Source organism: Passer domesticus, chromosome 21, assembly GCF_036417665.1.
Source record: "Passer domesticus isolate bPasDom1 chromosome 21, bPasDom1.hap1, whole genome shotgun sequence".
In the NCBI taxonomy this organism is placed as follows: Eukaryota; Metazoa; Chordata; class Aves; order Passeriformes; family Passeridae; genus Passer; species Passer domesticus.
In genome coordinates, this window is record NC_087494.1 from 4553943 (window position 1) to 4576535 (window position 22593).

Consider the following 22593-nt stretch of genomic DNA (forward strand, 5'->3'; position numbering starts at 1 on the left):
GGCCACAAAAATGACCCCAGTGCTTGGGGGATGGGACTTTCTCCACACCTCTGCTCTCCCAATCCCATTGTTAGCAGATGGGAACAATGACAGCACCTTTGGTCAAAGCTGCATCTCTAAGAGAACAAACCACAACAAGCCACTCACACCAGTCCCCAGCACAGAGGATGAGCCTCATCCATCAACGTGCTGTTCTTTCACAGAGAAAACAACATGAAGTGGGAGACTTTGGAGGAACACAGAGATTTTGCCATTTCCCTCTGCCAGATAACTCCGGTTACCTAGGAACAGACACTTCTCTGATGCGGCCAGTTCTCCTCATCAAGCACAGGATGAGCATTTATTGTCTTGTGATCAGGAGAAAAACACAAACAAAACCCAGAGCTCCACAGGTGACACGAAACATCACACACAGACACGCCACGTGACGCCCGACCACACCAGGAGCCAGGGCCGGGTTAATGGTGTTAAGAACTTTTAGAAATCTAATGTAAACATTTAAAAACATACAGAGGAGTCCAAAAAACAAAAAAAAAAAAAAAGAAAAAAATTAAGCCATTTGTTCAGGCAGCGTGTTGGACTTTCTGGAATTACGGTTTCTGGCATTGAAGAGGAGGGAGGGGAGGGGATGGAGCTCCCAGCTGGAGGTGCATTGATCTCCACAGGGATCTCAGGCAGTGCAGGCTAACAGGGTGTGATTTTGGTGTCCAGCTCCAACCATTCCGGTGGGCAGGCTCCCAGGCACCCCCTCTCCTTGCATCAAACATTTCCAGTGTGACTGAGGGTGGATGCTTCAACACAGCCCCCAGATTCTCCAAGGGGAAAATCCCAAAGAGAAGCAGGATGTGGAGCCCCCAGCAACACTCTTGGTTCCTTCAAAACCTCCAACTTGACACATTGAAATGGGGCAGGTATCAAATGGTTTTGAAGAATTTTGGCAAGAGGATGGCAAGGGGCAGGACTGAGGGACACAGGTGCACCATGTCCTGGCTCCCAGGCGTGGCCAATCCCACCTTCAGCCCTCACCCCGTGGTGCATCCATCGTATTTCCAGGGAGTCAACGCCAGGCAGTTCTTCCATCACTCCGATGGCAAGCGACAAAGAACATTTAAAATTACACTTGACACTAGACAAAGGCACCTAAAAGCTTCACAATGCCATCAGGTCATGGTCTGTTAAGAAGGCTCCAAGAGCTCGTCCTGCCAAGCACATTGCACACTCTCCAGGAAAAACCCCTGGTGCTGGGAGCACATTGCACATCCCAGAGCCAGTGGAGGGCTGCTCCTGCAGCAGGGGTCAGTGTGGCTGTAAACGGAAATTTGGGGAAATCTGGGGTTGCTTTTGCTTTGGCCCTGGTAACACAGGGGTCTTGCAGATTCCAGACTGTGCTTCCCTCATTATTTACAGTGTGACACAGGACGAGTTAACAGGAAAACAGGGAATTCTGCAGGGGCGAGGGGGAAGCAGGAGCTCTCCTCTGTGTACTGTGATTTCATTAGATAAGGCACATGTAGAGAAAAAATTTCAAAAGACCACTTGCAAATCAATTCCACCTAGCTAGGACCATGTCTCTGTCCCTTTCCAGGAGCCAGTTGTGTTTTCCAGTTGCTCAGTGTGAATTTAGGAATTTGGAATAACCCCACCAACAGCCTGCCAAGGCAGCAGGCTCCAGGTCTGATCCCCAGGGTGCCCAACCCCTCCTAGGTCTCCCAAATGGAGCACTCTGGATCATTGGCCAAAACTTTGAGAGCCAAAGACTTGAAATACTCACTCCCTATAAAAAAATTGGGAACTGACCTCCCAGTTTGGACAGGTTTTAAAAAATTCACAGCAGGCTGAGGGGGAAGAGGAAAGCGCAGCCTTTGCTGCCTGGATCGCTGCAGGACACAGGGAATTGGATGGCTCAGGCACAGAATGGAGATGAATGACAAGGTGGAGGATAATCTCAGGGAAAACAATCCCTCCCAACAGCTTCATCCTCCCTTCAGCTGATTGCTGGAGAAAGGCAGGAATCTCTCCCTCATGGAAGTCCTGCCAGCTGCAGCCATGAGGACTAACAAACTTCCCTTGGTCTCCCAGACCCCACTGTAATATCTGGAGTTCAGCTACACCAGAAGGCAGAATTAAACTATTCATTGTAACAGAAGCATTTCCAAACCACACTGGGGCTCCAGCACTGAGATCAATCATTATCTTGCATCCAGCACAAAACCTGGCTGGAAGTTACATGGTGGGGAAATCTCGTGCTGAGTCCCTGTTCCAGGGTGACATCACCAAGGCCCAGTGTCAGCTCTGCACTGGGTTTTGATTCAGGCTTTACAGAGAAATCATGAACCTAAGTTGATGAATCTGTACCTTTGGAACACACAGATCCAGCAAGAGGTTTTGGCAGCAGGGAAAGCAAGATCTGTAGCATCACAACAGTCTGAGCAGGCAAAGGAGGATTGTGGGGACTTCCCATCCGAGGACTCACCCAGGGCACCTCTGTTACCTGCAGGGATCCTCCACGGAGGGTGGAGCTTTCACAAATCACTTCAGTGTCACTAGTACCAAATCATTTAAGTGCTGCATTTCCCTTAGAGTGAAAAATTCCACATTATTCATCCAGGAGAGTAAACACCAGTTGCTACTAATGCTCTGATTGCTTTGCTACAGACGGCGTGGTGCTGTGCTGGGCATTCCATGGAAGCTGAGCAGGAGCAGGGGCAGGAGCAGCTGTGGGAGTGTTGCCATCGTGGGGAAGCTGAGCCTTTTCCAGGGATGGTCAGGAGAGGATTCCCTCAAGCAAGGGCAGCGAAGGGTTTGTTCTTAGTCTGCAACGAGGCAAATACTGGTGACTCAAGGCAAACAAAAAGCTTTCTGCCATGGCCGTGCAGTGCAGTGGAGGTGGGAAGGGCTGAGAGCACGGATATTCCTCAGGGATCAGGAGACAAGAACCAGAAAGGCCCTCGAGATGAGTGGGGTGCTTGGGAGGGAATGCAAATGATCTTTTCCAAGAACAAGAATAAAAAGACCAAAAAGGAGAGACTCCAGGCAGTTTGCAGCTGTTGCTGCTTAAGGCCATTGGTTTGCAGAGGGGTAGTTGGGCACTGTGGGGTACTCTGGCAGGCTGTTCCCAGAAAAATTGCTGTACTGGGCCTCCCTGCTGGGAGGGTTCCTCCATGCGCCGCTGTTCCACTCATCTTGAGCCTTCTGGAAGCTTCCACCAGCCCCTCGGTAGATTTTATGTACCTAAGGGACAAAAGGGAGGACAAGAGGAGAGTCAGCACCAGGAGCCCAGAGCTGGGCCCCTGCAGAGCCACTTGGCAACAGGATCTGTTCCTGTCTCTATGAAGAGCTGCATTTCTGAGGAACAAAGCACAAGAAATGCACTAATACAGTGAACAGAGGTGCAGACAGGGAATATCAGCCCAAAACTTGAACACATTCCAGCAGCATGCCCACAATTCAGGTGGGGGATCCCACAACAAGGCAGCCAGCCCAGGCCAGGGGGTCAAACCTCTCCAACACAGAGTCCAACACCAGTGCTGCCACAGAGCTTCTGTTTTCCTCTCGGGATCCCCTTTGGTCAAGGTGATCCTGAGGAGTGTTAAAGTCTCTTTTCCCCAACACAGCTGTTGAAGAAGAAGTCAGAAGTCTTCAGCTGTAGTTCTCCAGGTTGTTTATTATTTCTTATCTAAAACATTTTCTGTCTGGCTTGCTGAGGTCTGTTTTGCAGGTCAGTCTGAGACACACTGCCCTCCCACGGGGCTGGTGTTGTCTTTTATACTATAAACTACTCCATATTTACTCAATATTTACAGTTATGTTCTAATACTTATCACTTATGTTAGACAGTGACTTTTTACTCTACACCAATCCCAAAGTGCCACCAATACCAAGAAGATGGAGGCTAGGAAGAAGCAGGAAGAAAGACAGGACAACGCCTAAATTCTTCCACTTTGTCCCTTAGACCCCCGTAGTCAAATTCTTCAAAATTTCACCTTTCACCCTGTGACAATTACTGTTATGTTACTTAAACTTTTGTGACTTGTAATTCTTCATATAACGTTGGTAATTTGCTCCATGGGTTGAGATCGAATTCCCAAGTGTCTCTGGCTTCCTGCCAGGGTCTCTGAGCCCCTGCCAGGATTTTGAGCTATCCAGGGCATCCAGAGGGATGTCTTGGGTTCTGACATTTTCCCTGCCTGCCAAAGCTTTCCAGAGAGTCCTACTACAAATCCTTGTTCCTGCAGAGACCCAATTCTCACCCTGCCACCTGGTTCCCATTGCAGATGCTTCACCAGGAGTAACAAATCATGGAATCACAGGATTGCTGAGGCTGGAAAAGACCTCCAAGACCACCAAGTCCAACCATCAGCCCAGCCCCACCATCATGTTCCCCACTAACCCATGTCCCCAAGGGCTACACCCACACATTTTTTGAACAACATCCCAGGGATGATGATTCCACCACCACCCTGGGCAGCCTGTTCCAACATTTTACAATCCTTTCTGTGAAAATAAATGTTTCCTAATACCCAACCCAAACCTCCCCCCTTCACAGAGCCTCAGGTTCCTCCACATGAAGCTTGCTTTGCATGACACAAAGCAACATCACCACATGACACCGTGACAATTTCCAGCCTGAGCTGTCTTGTGCTGTCTAGATTTGTCCTCCAGAAACTCTGAGAGCCATCAACTGACTGCACTGTGCAACCTTTCAAAGCAGTGATGGCTTGTGGTGGCTGCTGAGCTGCCTCTTCACATTATTGTGATACACAGCAGGGATTCTCCAAGGCAGAGAGGGATCTGAAGAATCCCAGAATCTCAGAATGGTTTGGGCTGGAAGGAACCTTAAATCTCATCTCATTGTGCTCCCCTGCCATGGGCAGGGACACCTTCCACTAGCAGAACCTACCCTTACAATGCAGATGAGCATTGCGACCGCTGACATGGTGAACATGATGGCAGGGAACAGCATGAACACAGCAGCTGCCACACTGGTGCTGAAGAAGGTGATGGCTGCCAACCATCCACTGGAAGAAACAGAAAAAGAGACACAACAGCATTATAATCTGCTTTTCAAAGTGTCCTTGTTATCAGACAAACTGTTGATGTGCTTATAAGGCCCTGACAGAGGCTGCCCAGAGCAGCTGTGGCTGCCCCTGGATCTCTGGAAGTGTCCAAGGCCAGGCTGGACAGGGCTGGGAGCAGCCTGGGACAGTGGGAGGTGTCCCTGCCATGGTAGGGGCTGGAATGGGATGGGATTCAAGGTCCTTTTCAACCCAAAGCATTCTCTGTTTCTGTGATTAGTAACCTGGAAATAACAAGGCAGCTTTTAAGCTCCTGAAAAGGAAATGAACAATGAAGACAATTGACAGAATTCAATGCAGGTATTTCCCCAAGATCTCAACTCTCACTTGCCAGCATCCCCCACTAATCCAGTCTGACAGCTTTAAGGGACAGCCAGCTGCATGGATTTTGGGAAGAGAAGACATATTCCCAAGGTGCTTTTGTTGTGCATCTAGAGACCAGAACTGGGATCAGGGAACACCAGAGTCCTTTCATTTACACTCCATCTCCATTCCTTTCTTGGCAAAAACCAGGTGAGGCATCAGCAATTCTGAAACCAGTGTTAAATGGAGTGCTAAGACTTTCCATTACTTGTAGTTTCAGCAGGAATTGCTCTCAAGTCTCTGTAGACAGGAAGTTAAAATGCCAAACAATAATAACACAACCAGGGACAGACACTGACAAGCTCCCATTTATTTTAGGAGAACTCTCACAGTACTTCTCATAGGCCAGCAATGAGTCACCACACTCAGCTCACCGTGTGCTGCCAGCACTGAGGGCAATGCTGAGCCTGACACGGGCTGCTACACGGCAAAAGAAATGGACACTGAGGGAAGAGGCTACAAAGAGAAACCAGGTGAAGATCACAGAATTATCTGGGTTGGAAGGGACCTTAAAGCCCAGCCAGACCACACGGGCAGGGACACCTTCCACTAGACCAAGCTGCTCCAAGTCCCATCCAACTTGGCCTTGATTTCTGCCCAACACAGCAATGAAACCCAAACTGTGCACCCCAAGAGCAGATACAGCTATGCCACTGGGGAAATCAGAAAGCTTCCTCCTCTCCACCTGGTACAGGCTCCCATCAGCCTCTCCAAGCCCATGGAAGCAGCCACAGCCCAGAGCTCCTGGGCCAGCTGGGACATTCCCACTTACCACGCTCCCCATCCGGAGAAGCCGATCGCCTGCAGCACCGTGAGGAGGAACTGTGCCCCAAAGATGAAGAAAAAGGCCATGAAATTAAAGGAACTGTCCGACCTGTGGAGGGAGAAAGGAGGTCAGGGGGGCACTGGCACCTTGTGCTGCTCCACACCCATGTCTGACCCCACCACCACATTCAAACCCCCCACAGTGGGGACTCCAGAGGGTTCCCTCCATGGCTGTGTGCTGGGAGGCCTCTCCCCCTTCCCTGGCAGTGAGAGCACACAGCTCCATGACTCAGCAGCACAGATTGTCTCCCAATAATCTGGCTCTTGCAGTTGCCCTCCCTGAGGAATTGCACGTATGATGACACACAAGGAGAGGCTGAGGGACACGAGTCTCCTACACAGAGAGTCTGAATCATTCTCTGACCGAATGTCAGCCCAGCCTGACACCTGCCCAGCTCTGCCCTGGCAAGGAGGCACACAGGGGCCTGGTGCTGGCAGGCAGAGCTTGTCCATACCCTAGAAAGGATCACTAAGCACAAGAATTCCAGCTGGGAATGTCTCAGTGTCTGCTTGTCATCATGTTCCCACACCCATGGTAAATAATCCAGCACTGGGACATCACAGGAGGGAAAACAGCCATGGGAGAGGTGGGTGGTACCCTGAAAGCAGAGGCACACTTCCCATCTCTGCAGGCTCCCCATCCTCAGGAGGTACAGGTGAGGTCCTTGAGTTTATGCAGGTACAATAATTAGCATGAAAATGACCCCAAGCAAGATGCTGACCAGAGACATTCACAGTCTGTCATGGGTGCACTGGGGGCCCAGCACTGCCCTTGCCCAAGTCTGGGCTCTGTCATAACACATCTTCATCCCATCAAACCTGCCACATCTTAAGTTCCTCAAACTATCCTTTTTAATGATACAAATGATTCCCATAACTCTAAGGAAGTCAAAAGGCCAATGATTTATCTACAGATCTACAAATAGATGCTTGTGAGGCAGTTTGGTGCAAAGGGGACTTAAGAAAAGAGCTGCAATCACTGCCAGCTCCTGCTTAAACCCTGAAAGTATTTAAATGCTTATTATTTTAATTATTTTTATTATGGTGATGGTTGTTAGTTTTATAATTCTAGCCCCTGATGCCTTGGGAGGAGATGAGGGAGGTGAGGCACGTTGAGCAGCCTCCAGTCACACCCACGCTCCTCAGAGCTGCCCGTGCTGGTCTGGGTGCCACAGATGGTGGCTCTGGAAGATTTATTATCCTTGAGTATCCCCACAATCCCACCCTTCAAATACCACCTCAGAGTACAGCATTGAGAAAGAACTACTTTAGGCAGGGCCTGCTGACAGTGGTGCCTGTCAGAATCCAATTAACAAGGATTAGGCTCGAGGCTGAGCCTTCAAACAGACTCTTGCAACTCCAACCTGAAGGGGCTGGAGGAGTCTTCATTTGAAAGGATCTGCAGGAATTAGTGGGGATACAGAGAAAAGGTGATTTCTCATCCAGCTTTCTGGTGCAGATTTGCTACAGCTTTGCCCTAGCACCAAAGCTCTGCAGCTAATTTAATTTGGGATGCAGTGGGATGACGAAGGTTTTAGAGAAGCATCCTCACAGGATGTCACTCTGTCACAGGGTGCCAGCACTGAAGGGTGGCTTTCTCCAGGACAAGCAGGGCTGATTTTGCCTCTGCAATCACCACTTGTGATCCCAGCAATGCTGCCCCACTGCAGTGATTTCCAGCCCAACTGCTGTCCCAGGGGATGATCCCTGCTCTCCCCACTCTGTCCCTGGGGTTGAGTCTTTTTTTAACTGCAAGTCTCTGCACAGAGTAACCTCAGGGACCTCTCAGCATTCATTGCATAAACACATCCAAACAACGTTCAAGGAATAATGAGAAACGGCCCTTGTGGAGCCCGGGGGAGGTCAGTAGGGAGGAGTAATTTTTCCCAGACTTTAGAATGGAAATTCCTCTTTGAACAGAGCTCCAGGACTTGGAGGCCCTGGGGCTTCTGAGCTCAGCATGGGGACAAACTCCAGCCCCACAGGGCAAGAGTTCAGAGCTGGGATTTTCACGTCATTTGGAACTTTGAGACAAATCCAACCCTTCTCTTTCCAGCAGAAATGACCCTCCCCTGTACTCCATGATGCCACTGGTGATTTAACAGCATCCAGTGCCCAGTGCTGTGGGCACACAAAGCATCAGCTCAGAAGCACATTTAAACAATTAATTTATCATGGGTTAGACAGGACCCACCTGTCACCTCCCATTTCCATCAGCTGCTTTTGCTGTCGTCCAAACCAGCTCATCACAGAGTCTGGTGAATAATCAAAATCCAGAGCATCCTCCCAGGAACAGCTTCACCTCCAGAGGGCAAACCCCTGACTGGTGTGTGGGGTGTGATGGTGGCACTGGGCAGGCCCCTCCTTTCCCCGTGTCAGGCTGGGAACTGCTCAGGACCCTCCTAGCTCTGCCAGGCTTTACACATTAATGTTTGAGTGATGCCTCATGGTCCACAGCAAATGCAAATGATTATTAATTAAAGCAAAAATGTAGGATGGCTTTAAATATTTGTGGAGTTTCAGAAGGACTGACTCCAGGGAACTGCTTTTATCTAAAAAGCTAAGCAGACAAGCTCTCAAGTAGCTGGAGACAGGAATCAGAAGAGTTCTCAAAAACTAATAATAGTCTTCCATCAAAATAAGCCTCAATGAAGCTTTACCAAATTAGTACCTATTTTAATGCTGCACTGAGATGAGGGTGCCGCTAAGTTTGAGATATTTAAGTAAAATATGAATTTAACCCTCTCAGAAGTGCCAAACTGCTCACCTCCAATCTTATGTGACCCTCAGTCCGGTACCTAGCATATAGAAGTAGCCACATTCTTCTTCATTTTGGAAGTAAACAAGACATTGTTTACTTCATCCCAGCCAGAGAGATCTGCCCCAGCAGCACCCCCCAGAACAACCGAGGAAACTTCCAGAGGGAACTGCACCAGAAGCACCTCCTGGGCTGGCACTCACCGGAAGGCTTTGTAGGCAGGTCGGAACCAGCAGACGTAGCCACAGGGGCTGAAGAGGACCAGCCAGAGGATGGCCAGGCCAAAGTTGGCCCCGTAGCCTCCCCCGATCCACCAGGCCAGGCAGGCGATGAGGTTCACGGCCAGCGTGATGCAGTAAACTGGGGAGAGGGCACAGGAGAGAACGTGGGCTGTGGCACTGCCAGGACTTCGGGAGAAAAGGAAACAAAAGACAATGGCTGGGGCTGTGTGAGGGGGTTGGCATGGAGCTCAGGGCAAGGTTCTTGCCCCTGAGGGTGCTGGCACTGCCCAGGCTGCCCAGGGAATGGTCCCGGCCCCAAGGCTGCCAGAGCTCCAGGAGCTCTCAGGGCTGCTCAGGGTGGGGCTGTTGGGGTCTCCTGGACTGATGGTCCCTGTGGATCCCTGCTAACTCAGGATACCCCAGGACTCTGTGAAACCCCCAGGGTTACAGTGGGAAGGGCCCCTGGGGCAGCAGTGCAGCTGCTCTGAGCGAGGCACAGGCTGCTGTGTGACCTGGAGCTGGGAGCACAGGAACATCCAGCTCAGAGGGATCCTGCAGCACAGGGATGAGGGAACTCTTTTATGACCTGTCAAAGCATGGAGAGCTTAGGTAGCAACTGATGTGACCAATAGAAGACTCAGGCCAGTGTTATTATGAATTATGAGCAAGGTCTAATTTCCATTTATAGCCAAACCCCTTTGTGAGAGGAGAGGGGGGTGACCCCAGCCCTGCCCCTGCCTGACTGTGCTGTGGGGCTGCCTCAGGAGCCATCTCTGAGCCAGCTCAGTGCCTTACAGGCTCTGTCTCTGCTTCCCTGGGCCTCTGAGGAAGCCTGGATATCAGCCTGGGGCCTTGGCAGGGCTGCCTTGAGCAAGGGGATAAACAAACTCCAATCAAGCTGAGAATATGGGACCACAGGGGTGGCTTAGAGGCCTTTTCACATCCCTGTTCCTGTCACTTGGATAAAAAGGAACAGTTGACAAAGGCCCCCAGGGCACAGCACTGCTGCACTAAGCAGTACTTAGTATATGAAGGGCTGCTGCTCCCCATTTTCCTGGAGCTCAAATCCCTGGAAAGGGGGTTCAGCCCCAAGCCAGGGGCTCCCCACAGCTGTCCCTGCATCCCCCCAAGCTCTGCCAGGCTCAAAGATGCCAATTTACAAGCTCCTGTTTTGGAAAACTGCTGGTGACTCTTCAAACCCTTTGTGGTAACCTGTATCAACAAGCACAGAGAAAGGAGAAGGTGGAAGGTCCAAACACCAAACTCCTCCAGCACAGCCTGGTGATAAACTCATGGTGACACTCTGGACCTTGGCCTCATTCAGGCAAAATTAAACCCTGAATTTCTCTTCAGCTGTGCCAAGGGAACGTGCCCTGCCCATGCCCCACTCCACTCCCTGCCATGGCTCTGCAGCTCATCTGCTCATCACTGCCTTGGTCCTCCTGGGCACTGACCCACCTGCCTCCACACAGCCTGGGGGTCCTAAACAACTGCAAGGTTTTATGGTCACAAAATCACACTGACAACACAGTCAGGGGAGCAAAACCTATACCCAGCTGCTACTTCTGACTTACACATAGCCTGAGAGTAAAATAAAACATTTTCTTTGCAGTAAAACAATGTCTTCTGAGTAGCCAACAAAGCTTTGTACACAATGGTTTGGATGTGTCTTAATGTTGGGGGGAAGAATATTAGTTCTTTAAACTAATTAATTCTACGTATTTAAACTAACAGTTTGAAGATTCCCCATCCCTGGAAGTGTCCCAGGCCAGGCTGGACAGGGTTTGGAACACCCTGGGATAGTGGAAGGTGTCCCTGCCCGTGACAGGGGGTGGCACTGGATGGGCTTTAAGGTAATTCCAACCCAAACCATTCAGGGATTCCATGAATCTGTGATATTTCAGTTACACACCAATTAGCTGTACTTCTCCAAATATTCATTTTCAGAAGCTATTTATTCTCCAAAAGTTACTTATTTTAAAATACCCAACAAAACAACACCAAGCCAGGGGTATCTGCAAAGTTTTAAGAACTTTTGGCTCTCCCTGTTCCTCAGGTTGGAGTTTGCTCTCCAGCAGTGGGAGCTCTGGTACAACCTTCCCCAAACCTCCCTCCACCTTAATCCAGTGCTCACATCCAATTAAAGTAATGAGCAATCACCCTTCCAGCTTGTGTGTTTCCACTTTTCAAAACTGCCCTTTCCTTGTTTACCTTCTTCCCTTTACACATCTCTCTCCAGCCCACGCCAAAAATTCAGGGAGACCCCCAAAGGAAGTGCACTGCAGATGGAAATGTGAAACTCCTGAGTGCAGGAGATGGAAATGTGAAACTCCTGGTGCAGATGGCAGCTCTCCTGGCCATGCCCAAATCCCTGGCTCTCCTCCAGCCTGCCATTAACTCGACTGAGGGACTCTTTGTTTTGGGAGAGGGGAGGACAAAGGCGGCTTTACAGCTTCGACATCGCACCAGTGAGTCTGGAGGGACAGGCAGCTTCTTCAGGCAAGAAAATTACAGAGCTCATTGCAGCAGCTCCACATAACCAAAGAACAATGGAGCCATGGATTATGCCATTATTTATGCACACAAATCTCTCTCCTACACACATCCCGTGCATCTGGAATAAAAGCCACGCCACCAAATGCAGAGCTGGCAGAAAACAAGCTTTCCTTCAGTGAGAAGGGTAAAGAGGATGACAAGCATTTGGGGGGAAAAAAGATAAGCAAGGCAAAAAGATTCTTAATCTTGCAAAGCATTCCCTGTGGTTTCCTAGGCCTGCCACACCGATTTCATTCCTTGCAGAAGAATGGTCAATTTTCATTCCTGGTTCCTCAATGGCTGAGGCAAACAACAGGAGCCCAGGGCCAGGAGCTCTGTTCACAGGGTATCAGCACATCACCAGCTGTGACAGGATCAGTTCCCAGCTCCAGCAGGATGTTTGGGGGGCTCTGGAGAGCTAAGGGAGAGCCAGCATGCAGCTAGAAGGTACTGCTTCCATTGGGAAGGGAAATGTGGGAATAAGAGGGAATTCTGGCCTTTCTAGAGCAAGGTGGGGAGCCAGGTAGCAGCAAATGGGCCACATTTATTTTGTCTGAAATTCTCCTATTCCTCTTACTTTAGGGGAATCGGGGATTTCCTTAAGGTAGCTATTTTTGGGAGTTAAATAAGGTTTAAAAAAGGCTGGAGAGGGACTTGGGACAAGGGATGGAGGGACAGGAGCCAGGGAATGGCTCCCAGTGCCAGAGGGCAGGGCTGGATGGGAGATTGGGCAGGAATTGTTCCCTGGCAGGGTGGGCAGGCCCTGGCTTGGGGTGCCCAGAGCAGCTGTGGCTGCCCCTGGATCCCTGGCAGTGCCCAAGGCCAGGCTGGACAGGGCTGGGAGCAGCCTGGGACAGTGAAGGTGTCCCTGCCATGGCAGGGCTGGCACTGGATGGGATTTAAGGTCCCTTCCCACCCAAACCAGTCTGGAATTCTATGATCATTTGACATTAATAAAGGTATCAAACATGGTCTGCTTTCTCCCTCAGATTTACTATTAGACTTTTCCAGCACTGATACTCTCCTTTCTTCAAGATCCCTCAAGGATTCAAGGCACAGCAGCTTAAAATTCAGGTATAAAGTTATATTAGAGTATTCTAAGGGGGATCATTGCTCCTCATCAAAACTTTAAAGCACATTAGTCATTGAGATCTATGGGGTTTTACTACACAAATACCTTTTTCCAGCACAGCTGTTTTTATTCAACTTACAGATCCACACATGATAGATTCTCTTCACCAGGAACTGGTAATCGATGGGGATTTCATCAGCAAAATTCTGGTAGAAACATGGTTTCAGAGGGATGAACTTGGGGAGCGGTGGGAAGTTATTCACCTTTTCTGGAACACAGAACACACATTTCAGCTGGGAGCAGAAATGCCTTGTATCCTCCACACCTTCCCAGCAGTGCTGCGTGTTCATCCTCTCCCCAGACCACAAATATATTGGTTTTCTTCCTCAGCAGTGGACAGGACATTTGTTCTGCTACACACAAGGCTGAGAGAGGGGAATAGGAACAAGCTAATAAACACCACGTGGTTTAACACCTTTCCACATCAGTGTGAAGTTGTCTGAAAGGTGCTGCAAGGAAAAAAAAACAAACTTTAAAGTTCCAGGATGAGCTGCCTCAGGAAGGGGGAGGTGTCAGCAACATCTGGGGGAAACAGCTGCACAGAGGTGTTCAATTACAACCCTGCAAAAATCCACAGCAAGAGGAAAGAAAGGCTGGGGAGTGTCCAGACAAGCAGATTTACCTTCAGCCACCAGCTCTGGGTAGGCAGGAGCAAGTCCTGGCCATGGGTCAGGCCTCAGGACCTGTTGTAGCCTGGGACAATAACGAATTGTGTACCCAGGTATCATCCAGTTCATGGAGTAAGTCAGAGTCGGGAAGGAATTTCTGTCCCTGGCTTGGGGTGCCCAGAGCAGCTGTGGCTGCCCCTGGATCCCTGGCAGTGCCCAAGGCCAGGCTGGACAGGGCTGGGAGCAGCCTGGGACAGTGGCAGGTGTCCCTGCAGGGCTGGCACTGGATGGGCTTTGAGGTCCCCTCCAACCCAAACCATTTTGTGATTCCATGATTCTGTGTCAGGGATGATCTTGTTTTGAAAACACACAAGATTTTTAATGGAAAAAGGGTACATTCAAGTTTTTCCTGCAAGGTTAAGGCATAGGGAAAAAAAAGCAAAGAAAAAAAGAAAAAGCTTTGCATTCAGAGACAATAAATCAGCAGATGCTGCCAAAAGCTATATGGTGAAGAAAACTCTACCTTGGGAAGAATTTCTGTTTTAAAATCAAGTAATTAAATGCCTAAATCCTGAGCTGCTGTCAGCTTCCAGATTTGTCTGTGTGTGCCTGGATGTGTGCTCCTACATGTTTGGGAATGTTTGCTCTTGCCTTCCAGAGCTGATTAAAGTTTGATTCCAGGGCATTGTGACTAATTGTCTCTAGCCTCCTTCAGCCCCAGTAAACAGAATTAAAAACAACCAGAGGAAGAGATGAAGAATGTCCTGGGAAAACCTCCAAATGGCACAGGAGACAAGAGGAAATGTCTGAACAAGAACTGTCAGCACAAGAGTTCCCCTTCCCTTCCCATTATCTCCGGCTGAGGAGACATTTTGCAGGAGCAGCTCCTCAGCTCTGTTTGAAGGTTGGCAGGGAAGAGCCTGGAGCTGCAGCCAGGCTTGAGGAAGGAAAAAGGCTTTCCCTCATGCATATTTTCACACAGAAAATATGGTGAGAACGCCCACTGGGAATACATCAGAAGTAGCTATGGAAAAATGTCTGAAGTCACCAGCCCAATTTGACTTCTCCTGATAAAAACAAACATCAAGCCCCTCCTCACCCCTCTCCCTTAAACCCACTTTACATTCATTCAGATGCTCTCCAGGCTGGTTTGAGTTACTGGTTAACACCACTGCTGACTCCATCCATGGAGAGCTGATGGCCCACGGATGCTTTCAAAGTCCACAGCAATTTGGGCTCCTCTGCATTAATTTTTTGTTTGCTGTAAACACCTAATGGGATTTCTCCTGCACAGTGTGTCCCTGCAGCCTAGAAAGGGATTTAACAATGCTGGATCAAGGGAAAGGGAGGGGACACAGCTTTTAAATCTGAAAGGACAGGTCTCTAGGGAAGCCAGGAAGACCAAGATTAATCAATCACAGTAAAAGCAGATTCTCTAACAATTTTTTTTTTCCTGAGGGATGAGGAAACTTTTGTTCTGTCCCTCTTCAACAGCTGAAGCTGCAGATTGTTCCTTTGGTTCTGCTCTCTCCCATTTTCTGTCATGGGCAGAGCTGCTGCCAGCTCCCAGTGCAGAGCTCCCACATGGTGGGGCCAAAACCAAGCAGCCACTGCAGTTTGTCATTTTTCAAGCTCATAAAAATGGTCCAAACATCCCCAGGATTGTTTGCTTGGTACACAAAGCTGGGGATTACACCTCTTCTCTGCTGCTGCCCAGCTGCTGCTCACCTCCTCCCACCCAGAGACCCTGCAGTTGCCAGCTGTTCTGGGTTACTTCTGAGATTAGACAAAATAAATTATGTGAAAACATGCCCTTTTATGTCTGACTGCAGAGCTTGGAGTGCTACAGCTCTCTCATCAAGGCTGGGATCAACACATCTGATAGCAATGAACCCCATGCTTCAAAAACCAAACTGCATCACCCATGAGCAGCAGCTGGAGGCAAATTCCAGACTTCCTCTTATTTTAAAAAAGGTTGGAATTTTGTTACTGGTTTTACTGCAAGTATAATTCAGACGGATTAATGTCAATAGCACAGCTAGGAACACTGTGGAAAGCCTTGGAAAGAAGGAATTATTCTCATGTACTTTGTTTCTGAATAAATTCCACTCTCATAAAACTTTCAAGCAAGTCACACCTGAACCTTTATCACCTGAGCAGAAACCTCAGGTGACAGATCAGGACACAGCAGGAAAGTGAATGTGACCAAGGCAAGAGAAGTAGCTGAAGAGCTTTAGGGATCACCAAGGTCTTGGAGAGGGACACAGGTCACATTCCTGACATGTTACAGCCACCACAGCATCATGAACAACTCTCTGAAACCACTCTCCCTACTGGCTGTACCTGAGCTGCTCTTACCTGCCATTTCTAACACTTGTGTTCCCTGGTGAGGTTTCAGACAGAGCAATAGATCTGTTGGAGAAAGAAAATCAGGTCAGCACATGCCACTAAGCAGCACCCAGAGAACCTCCTGGAACTGGGAACGTTCCCAGTGTGTGACAAACATGAGCCCAGGGCTCCCACTACAAACTACTCGTGGCCATCACCCAGAGGAGGAAGGCTGGAGCCCCCCAGACAGGATCCTGATTTCTCCTTGGGCAGAGGAAGCTCTGGCAGCACCTCATTCAGCCACTTGGGAGGTTTGTGTTATCCAGCAGCAAACAAAAGTGCCCCTGGCAAAGGCTGAGGATGCTCAGGGAACCCCTACCAGAGCATCTGCAGCTCCCAGGGGCAGCCACAGAGCTCAGGGTGGGACCCAGCAGAGCTCATACATTGGAAGAGAAATGTGTAGAGCTCACCAGACTTAATGCCTCATGGAGGTGTTGAGATGATTTGTTGGCTCCCGGCTCCCTGTGGTGCTTCCCAGCTCCTGGAACAAACAGATAATCCCCGTTAGCTGGGCACTAAACTCCTGCTTAACAAAAAATAATCAGCTGGAACCAAACCAAACACCCCTTGTTATTTTAGAAATTCTGCACAAATGCAGATTCATTCTTCCTGTTACCACCACTGAATGTGGCTGTAGCTCTGGCAGAAGCAAATCCTGGGAAGTTTACCCAGCATCAGGCGTGTTGCTGATTTTGGCAGAGCTGATCCCACAGATGAAATACACAGAGAGGTCTTTGCTGAGTTTTAATTCCACCCCTTCTTCCTTAAGGATAAAAACACCATGTGTCCCTACCTGCAAATCCCAGAATGGAAACACAGAACACACAAACCAACCCTGCAAACCAGCACTGTGGAGTCTGACAGCAATGAAAGGAGTCTAGACTAAAATCTGCCCCTAAAAACACCACCAGCAGCCTCAGCAGCGGGGTCAGAACAGCCACACTGTACCCAAATCCCTCAGGATTCACAGCAGCTGGTCCTGCTGCACCTTGGTGCTGTCCTCAGCTAAGGTCTGGAGGCTGCACAGTTTTGCACTGGCACAGCTGTTTTCTTGGGTTGCTTTTGCTTTTCTTTTCATTTGAGCTACTCTAACCCAGCCTGTGGAGACAGCAGCACCTGGGACTGTGCCAGCAGCCTGCTCTTCCTCTGCAGGGATGTACAAGCTTAAATATGTTTGCACAGAGGAAAACATATGATTTTCCTGGACCAGTCTCCAGCAAGCCCCAGCGTGTGGACAGGAGGCTCTGTCCCCATCCCTGCCACAGCTGAGGCCTCAGGGCTGCCCCTCAACACCAACACTGCCCAACACCGTTTTGTGACTGCTGGTTTGGAAATGGCAGCCTTTTGCTTTGCATTTTTCAAATGTGTGAATAGAAAACAAAGGATGAAGATGGTTAAGAACACCATTAAAACTTCACCCCACCCTTCTGCAGCTGCTCCCAGTTGAGATCTGGGAATTTCAGGGGCAGAACAAATGGCCACCAACCAGCTACACTAAAGCACTAAGAGAGAGAAATCCTTTAGTGAAGAATGAGCCTGCAAATAATCCTCTTCTTCTTCAGAAGAGAATTATTTAGCTACTGCACTTCAGTGTTGGTGTCCTACAGCTGCAGAGAGGTGTTTGTCCACTGGAAAAAGGACCAGAAGGGAAGACTGAGGGGGACATTCCTGGCTTGACAGAGCCAGACAATGGATTTCCTGCAATGGCCAAACAATCCTTTTCCTGTGCCCTCCTCTCAAGGAGGCCTGTGGTGCTGTGGAGAGGCTTTAACTCAAATAAATAAATAAAACTCCCAGATAAAGCAGCATTCTGGTGATGCACTCCCTTCCATAGAAAGATGTGGATCCACAAAGCAGCATTAAGAACATTCTTTCAGCAAGGATAAGCACACATGGCCACGTTTCACAGTGAGTAATCACTTCCTGAGATGTGCTGACCTTCCCAGATTCTGGTAAAAGGATAGGGAGCTTCTTCCTAATAAGTTCTTCCCAATATCCACTCTAACCCTGCCCTCTGTCAGACTGAAGCCATTCCCCCTTGTCCCTTCACTACACCCTCTTACAAACAGTCCCTCTCCAACACATAAATCAGATCTCTGTTCACGTGGGTATTTTCAGTTTAATTTGGAACAGGTGAAACCCAACACCCTGCACCCACTGCAGAGATTTTCTTAATCTATAACCCACTGCTTGTGGAGGGAGGAAAATCCCACACATGCTAAGGAAAATCTGGTGTGAAGTGAACTTCCTTTTTCCACCGTGCTCATCCATGGTCAATGAATAACTCCCAAGTTCACAGTCCAATGCACATGACTCAGGAGTCCACTGGAGACACTTGGAGCTTTTCTTCACCAGGACCTCGCAGACAAAATGCCCTGTGTCACTTCCAGGGACACCACTTCCCTCTCAAACCAAGACACAAACACAAACAGTGCTGTTTTTCCAGGCAGACGACAACACGATTCCTTTGAATGTGACTGCACTGTGAAACACTGCACCACCTCAGACTAGGGAAAATGTTGTGAAGGAATTCCTGTGGGAATCTGCTTTGAGGCACATTTTGAGTATCGCAGAACCCCAGAATATCTGAGCTGGGAGGGACCCCCAGGGGTGCTCAGGGCAGCCCCTGTCCCTGCACAGCCACCCCAACACCCCACCCTGAGCAGCCCTGGCAGCGCTGGCCAAACGCTCCTGGAGCTCTGGCAGCCTTGGGGCCGGGACCATTCCCTGGGCAGCCTGGGCAGTGCCAGCACCCTCGGGGCCAAGAGCCTTGCCCTGAGCTCCATGCCAAGCCCTGCCACAGCTCCAGCCCTTGGTGGGCTCCTGGCCCTGTCCCAGAGCAGAGCTCAGCCCCTGCCCCTCTGCCTGCCCTGGGCAGGAGCTGCAGCCCCCAGGAGCCTCCCCTCAGTCTCCTGTGCTCCAGCTGAACGAGCCAAGGGCCCTCAGCCGCTCCTCAGAGCCTTCCCCAGCTCCGTGTCCCTCCTCTGGGCACTCTCCAACAGCTTTGGATCCTTCTGATCTCGTGGTGCCCAAAGTGCCCCAGCCCTGGAGGTGAGGCTGCCCCAGTGCAGAGCAGAGTGGGACAGTCCCTCCCTGGGCCTGGTGTCCCCAGGACAGGGTGGCCCTTTGGGCTGCCAGGACCCAGCGGTGACTCAGATCCAACTTGCCCCTGACCAGGACCCCCAGGCCCTTCCCAGGGCGCTGCTCTCCAGCCTCTCACTCCCAGTCTGTCCCTGCACCCAGGGCTGCCCCATCCCTGGGCAGGATCTGACACTTGCCCTTGTCACTTGTCACATGGCTGGGTGTTGCTCAGCCCCCATTTGTCAGGGACTCTCTGTGGGGCCTCTCTGCCTTCTAGGGGGTCAGCAGCTCCTCCCAATTTAGTATCCCCAGCAAACTTACTGAGTATCCCCTGCATCCCTGCTACTGCAAACACTACTCCTCAGTCCGCTACTTTATTCTGTCCATATCAAGTAATTTTGAAAGTTTGTTATTTCTCCCTGCTGTTTTCTCCTCTGTCACAGAAAGGTGGTAGAGAACAAGCAAAGGCCACACCAAAAGAGGAGCAGTGACAGGGAGGTGGGAGAGCTGAATTCATTCCTGCTTTGTCAAACCCACCAAGTGACCTGGAGCATGTCCCCAAGACCAGATTCACAGGACACTGGCTCCTCTTGTGCCCTGCAGATGTCCCAGCCAATCTCAGAAGAGCCCAATAGCCCAAGCTTTCCATCCAACAGATCCCCCAGGTTCTGAGTCCTTGCTTTAGGATATTTTCTGTACTGCCTCTGTATTTTCACTCTGATTTGATGACTCTGCTCCCAGGGAACACGTGACAGGACAAGAGGAAATGGCCTCAAGCTGTGCCAGGGGAGGTTCAGGTTGGACATCAGGAGGAATTTCTCCATGGAAAGGCTGCTCAGGCCTTGGCAGGGGCTGCCCAGGGAGGTTTGGAGCCCCCATCCCTGGAGGTGTCCAAGGAAGGGCTGGATGTGGCACTCAGAGCTCTGGGCTGGGGACAAGTGGGGATGGGGCACAGGATGGATTTGATGACCTTGGAGGTATTTTCCAGCTGTAAGGACTGACTCTGTGATGCAGCAAGGCAAGCTTCCACACAATCCTGTACTCCAGGGTCTCACCCAGAGCACTTTGCCAAGAGCAAACAGAGGGGCAGGACCCCAGCACAGAGCAGAACTGCCCACACTCCCTCAACAGGGATTTAACCACAGGAACACAAGAGGAATGAGGAACCTGGGCACAACACACAATCCTGACAGCAGCTCAAGCTGAGCTTTGGGGAGGACCAGCAGCCTACCAGGCTTTCAGAACCCACCCTGAGCCAGCAGACCCCAGACCTTTCAGAAGAGCCTAAAAGGAATGAGACCCCTGCAGGGATCCCAGAGATCTGGGTTTGGAAACACCCAGCTCAGCAGAGAATCAGCGCAGCCTCTGCTGCTCCCAACACAAGCAAACGCCCTTCTCATGATCCCTCCAGTTGAATTTAAAGAGAAAGTGGTGGCCCTGCACTGGTTTCAAGACAAAAGGCTGGGTTTGAGCCTCTTCCAGATGCCCAGCTCCTACCAGGAACTTCCCAGAGAGCCCACGGCAGCAGCAGCCACTGCAAAACCATCAGCTCAGCACTATAAACCCAGAGCTGACACAGCCTGGCTGTGGCGGTGCTTCCTGCCCCTGACGCACCCCCAGCCCTCACAGGGTGGGACACTGTCCCTGCAGTGACAACCAGCCAAAAAATAACTCCAAAAGCCACACACAACCAGTATGGCAGCAGTGCCCTGAGAAAAGGAGCAGGGGACAGTGAAGTTGCAAGGGTTATCCCCCTCCTACGTCATTCCAGGAGGCTCGTGGGGACTCCTGGCTATACAGGGGCTTCTGCTGCCCCATGTCTCCCCATCCTGGAGCTGGGGACACAGCACATGTGGGAGCAATTCCCCTCAGGGCTCCCCCAGCCTGTTTACACAGCCCTGTGCTGCCTCAGCAGGCGGGCAGGAGCCTTGATTTGCCTATGCAAAACCCACCGCAGACAAATATTGATTTTGGTACAACCACGTCCAGAAGTGAAGCGTGTCTGCTCAGGAACAGAACCTCAGATGGCCCAAGAAGGCAGAAAGCACAGATGTGCTTAGGACACCAGCCTGTTCCACCCCTTGTCACCTGCTCAGACTGGCCTCACACAAAACAGCTGGACTGCAGACAGCAGCAAAAATATTGATTAGCCCAGAATAACACCGAAATGCAGGTAAATCAATCCACCAACTGCTTAATTTCTAACCCACTGCTCTCTTTATCACAGGTTCCACAAAGGAGTTTCTCGAGAGAGTTACAAAACGCTGGGACCAGAAGGGGAAATCAGAAGGGGAAATCAGAAGGGGAAATAAAACTACAACATCCAGGTGCTGTCTATCGAGGGCACCACACACACCTCCAGTACCCGACGCACACAATCACAGAGGTTCAACCTCAAACCCCCGGGAGCCACGAACCTCCCCGGCGGGAGCGGGGCCGCTGTGTCACCGTGTCCCCGCTGCGCCCCCCGAGCGCTGCCAGCCGTGTCCCCGGGGCCAGGCCGGGAAGGAGAGGCGATTCCCGAGAGCCCTGGGCACGGCCGGAGCCGGCAGCCCCGGGGCTGGGGGTCCTGCCGGCTGCGGCACGCGGAACCCGGCTCCTCCCGGCGGGGCTGCCCCGGCTCCCCTCACAGCCGAACCCGGCTCCCCTCACAGCCGAACCCGGCTCCCCTCACAGCCGAACCCGGCTCCCCTCACAGCCCGCCCCGGCTCCCCTCACAGCCCGCCCCGGCTCCCCTCACAGCCCGCCCCGGCTCCCCTCACAGCCGAACCCGGCTCCCCTCACAGCCGAACCCCCTTCCCCTCACAGCCCACCCCGGCTCCCCTCACAGCCGAACCCCCTTCCCCTCACAGCCGAACCCGGCTCCCCTCACAGCCGAACCCGGCTCCCCTCACAGCCGGCCCGTCCCCCCGGAGCTGTCCCCGACACCTCCCCAAGCGCAGCCCCGCCATCCTCCCCGGCACCCCCCGTTACACCCGGACTGAGGGAGCGGCACGGCCCCCGCTCGCCCCGAGCCCACCCGCAGCCTCCCGACCCCAGCTCCCCGCGCTGCTCCCCGCTCCTCCCCCGTGGCTCCCTGCTCCCCTCATCCCCCGGCTCCCCCTCCCGCGGCACCCCCCGACCCTCAGCTCCCTCTCCCGGCCCCCGGTTCCCCCCCGCCGCGCTTCTCCTCCCCGACCCCAGTCTCCTCCATCCCTCCGCCCGTGTCGCCCCCGGCCCGATCCCCCCGCGCCCACCTCAGCGAGCGCCCGCTCCCGCTCCCCTCGGGCCGCCGCGGGGCGCGCTGGGAAACAGAGTCCCGCCAGTCGCCGCTGCCGCTGCGCGCCCCGCTCCAAGAACTACAACTCCCAGAGCGCCTAGCGGCGCACACCCACCGCTATCATGTGAGGGACAGGGCGGAGGGGAGGGGCGGTGGCGCGGGACGGCAGCCGGGAGGGACAGAATTGTGCGAGGTAGCGGGAGCGAGCCCGCCCGGGGGCCGGGACGTGGCCGGGAGAGCGGGAACGTTCACCGGGATGGGAGCGGGCTGCAGGGGGGCTCAGAGCCCCGGCAGCGCCTGACGGGGCTCGGGAGAGCGGCAGAGGGACCGGGGACAAGGCCTGCAGGG

The 22593-nt window shown here is 51.7% G+C and overlaps 1 protein-coding gene across 4 annotated transcripts; it reads right to left on the reverse strand.

The window, feature by feature from the left end:
• Positions 1 to 307: 307 nt before the first annotated feature.
• SCAMP4 (secretory carrier membrane protein 4) lies at positions 308 to 22302 on the reverse strand. 4 transcript variants are annotated; one of them, XM_064396302.1, is made up of 8 exons: positions 22223 to 22302; positions 16316 to 16386; positions 15876 to 15929; positions 12989 to 13117; positions 9225 to 9381; positions 6211 to 6312; positions 4901 to 5018; positions 308 to 3231 (listed from the first exon to the last, which is right to left on the reverse strand). In XM_064396302.1, exons 3-8 carry the CDS (start codon positions 15880 to 15882, stop codon positions 3055 to 3057), a joined length of 690 nt encoding a protein of 229 aa, XP_064252372.1. In that variant the 5' UTR covers positions 15883 to 15929; positions 16316 to 16386; positions 22223 to 22302; the 3' UTR covers positions 308 to 3054. The 4 variants fall into 4 exon arrangements, with proteins under 4 accessions (XP_064252372.1, XP_064252374.1, XP_064252375.1 ...); XM_064396304.1 differs by lacking the exon at positions 22223 to 22302 and adding an exon at positions 21404 to 21686; XM_064396305.1 differs by lacking the exon at positions 22223 to 22302 and adding an exon at positions 21343 to 21686.
• Between the last annotated feature and the right edge of the window lie 291 nt (positions 22303 to 22593).

Excerpts from the sequence above, each read along its gene's own strand:
- SCAMP4 (XM_064396302.1), bottom strand. Across the intron at positions 9,382-12,988 it reads AATCTATCATGTGTGGATCT|TTTACTGCATCACGCTGGCC; the intron begins GTAAGTTGAATA and ends CCCTCTCCCCAG. Across the intron at positions 3,232-4,900 it reads TGCTCATCTGCATTGTAAGG|GTACATAAAATCTACCGAGG; the intron begins GTAGGTTCTGCT and ends TTTGTCCCTTAG.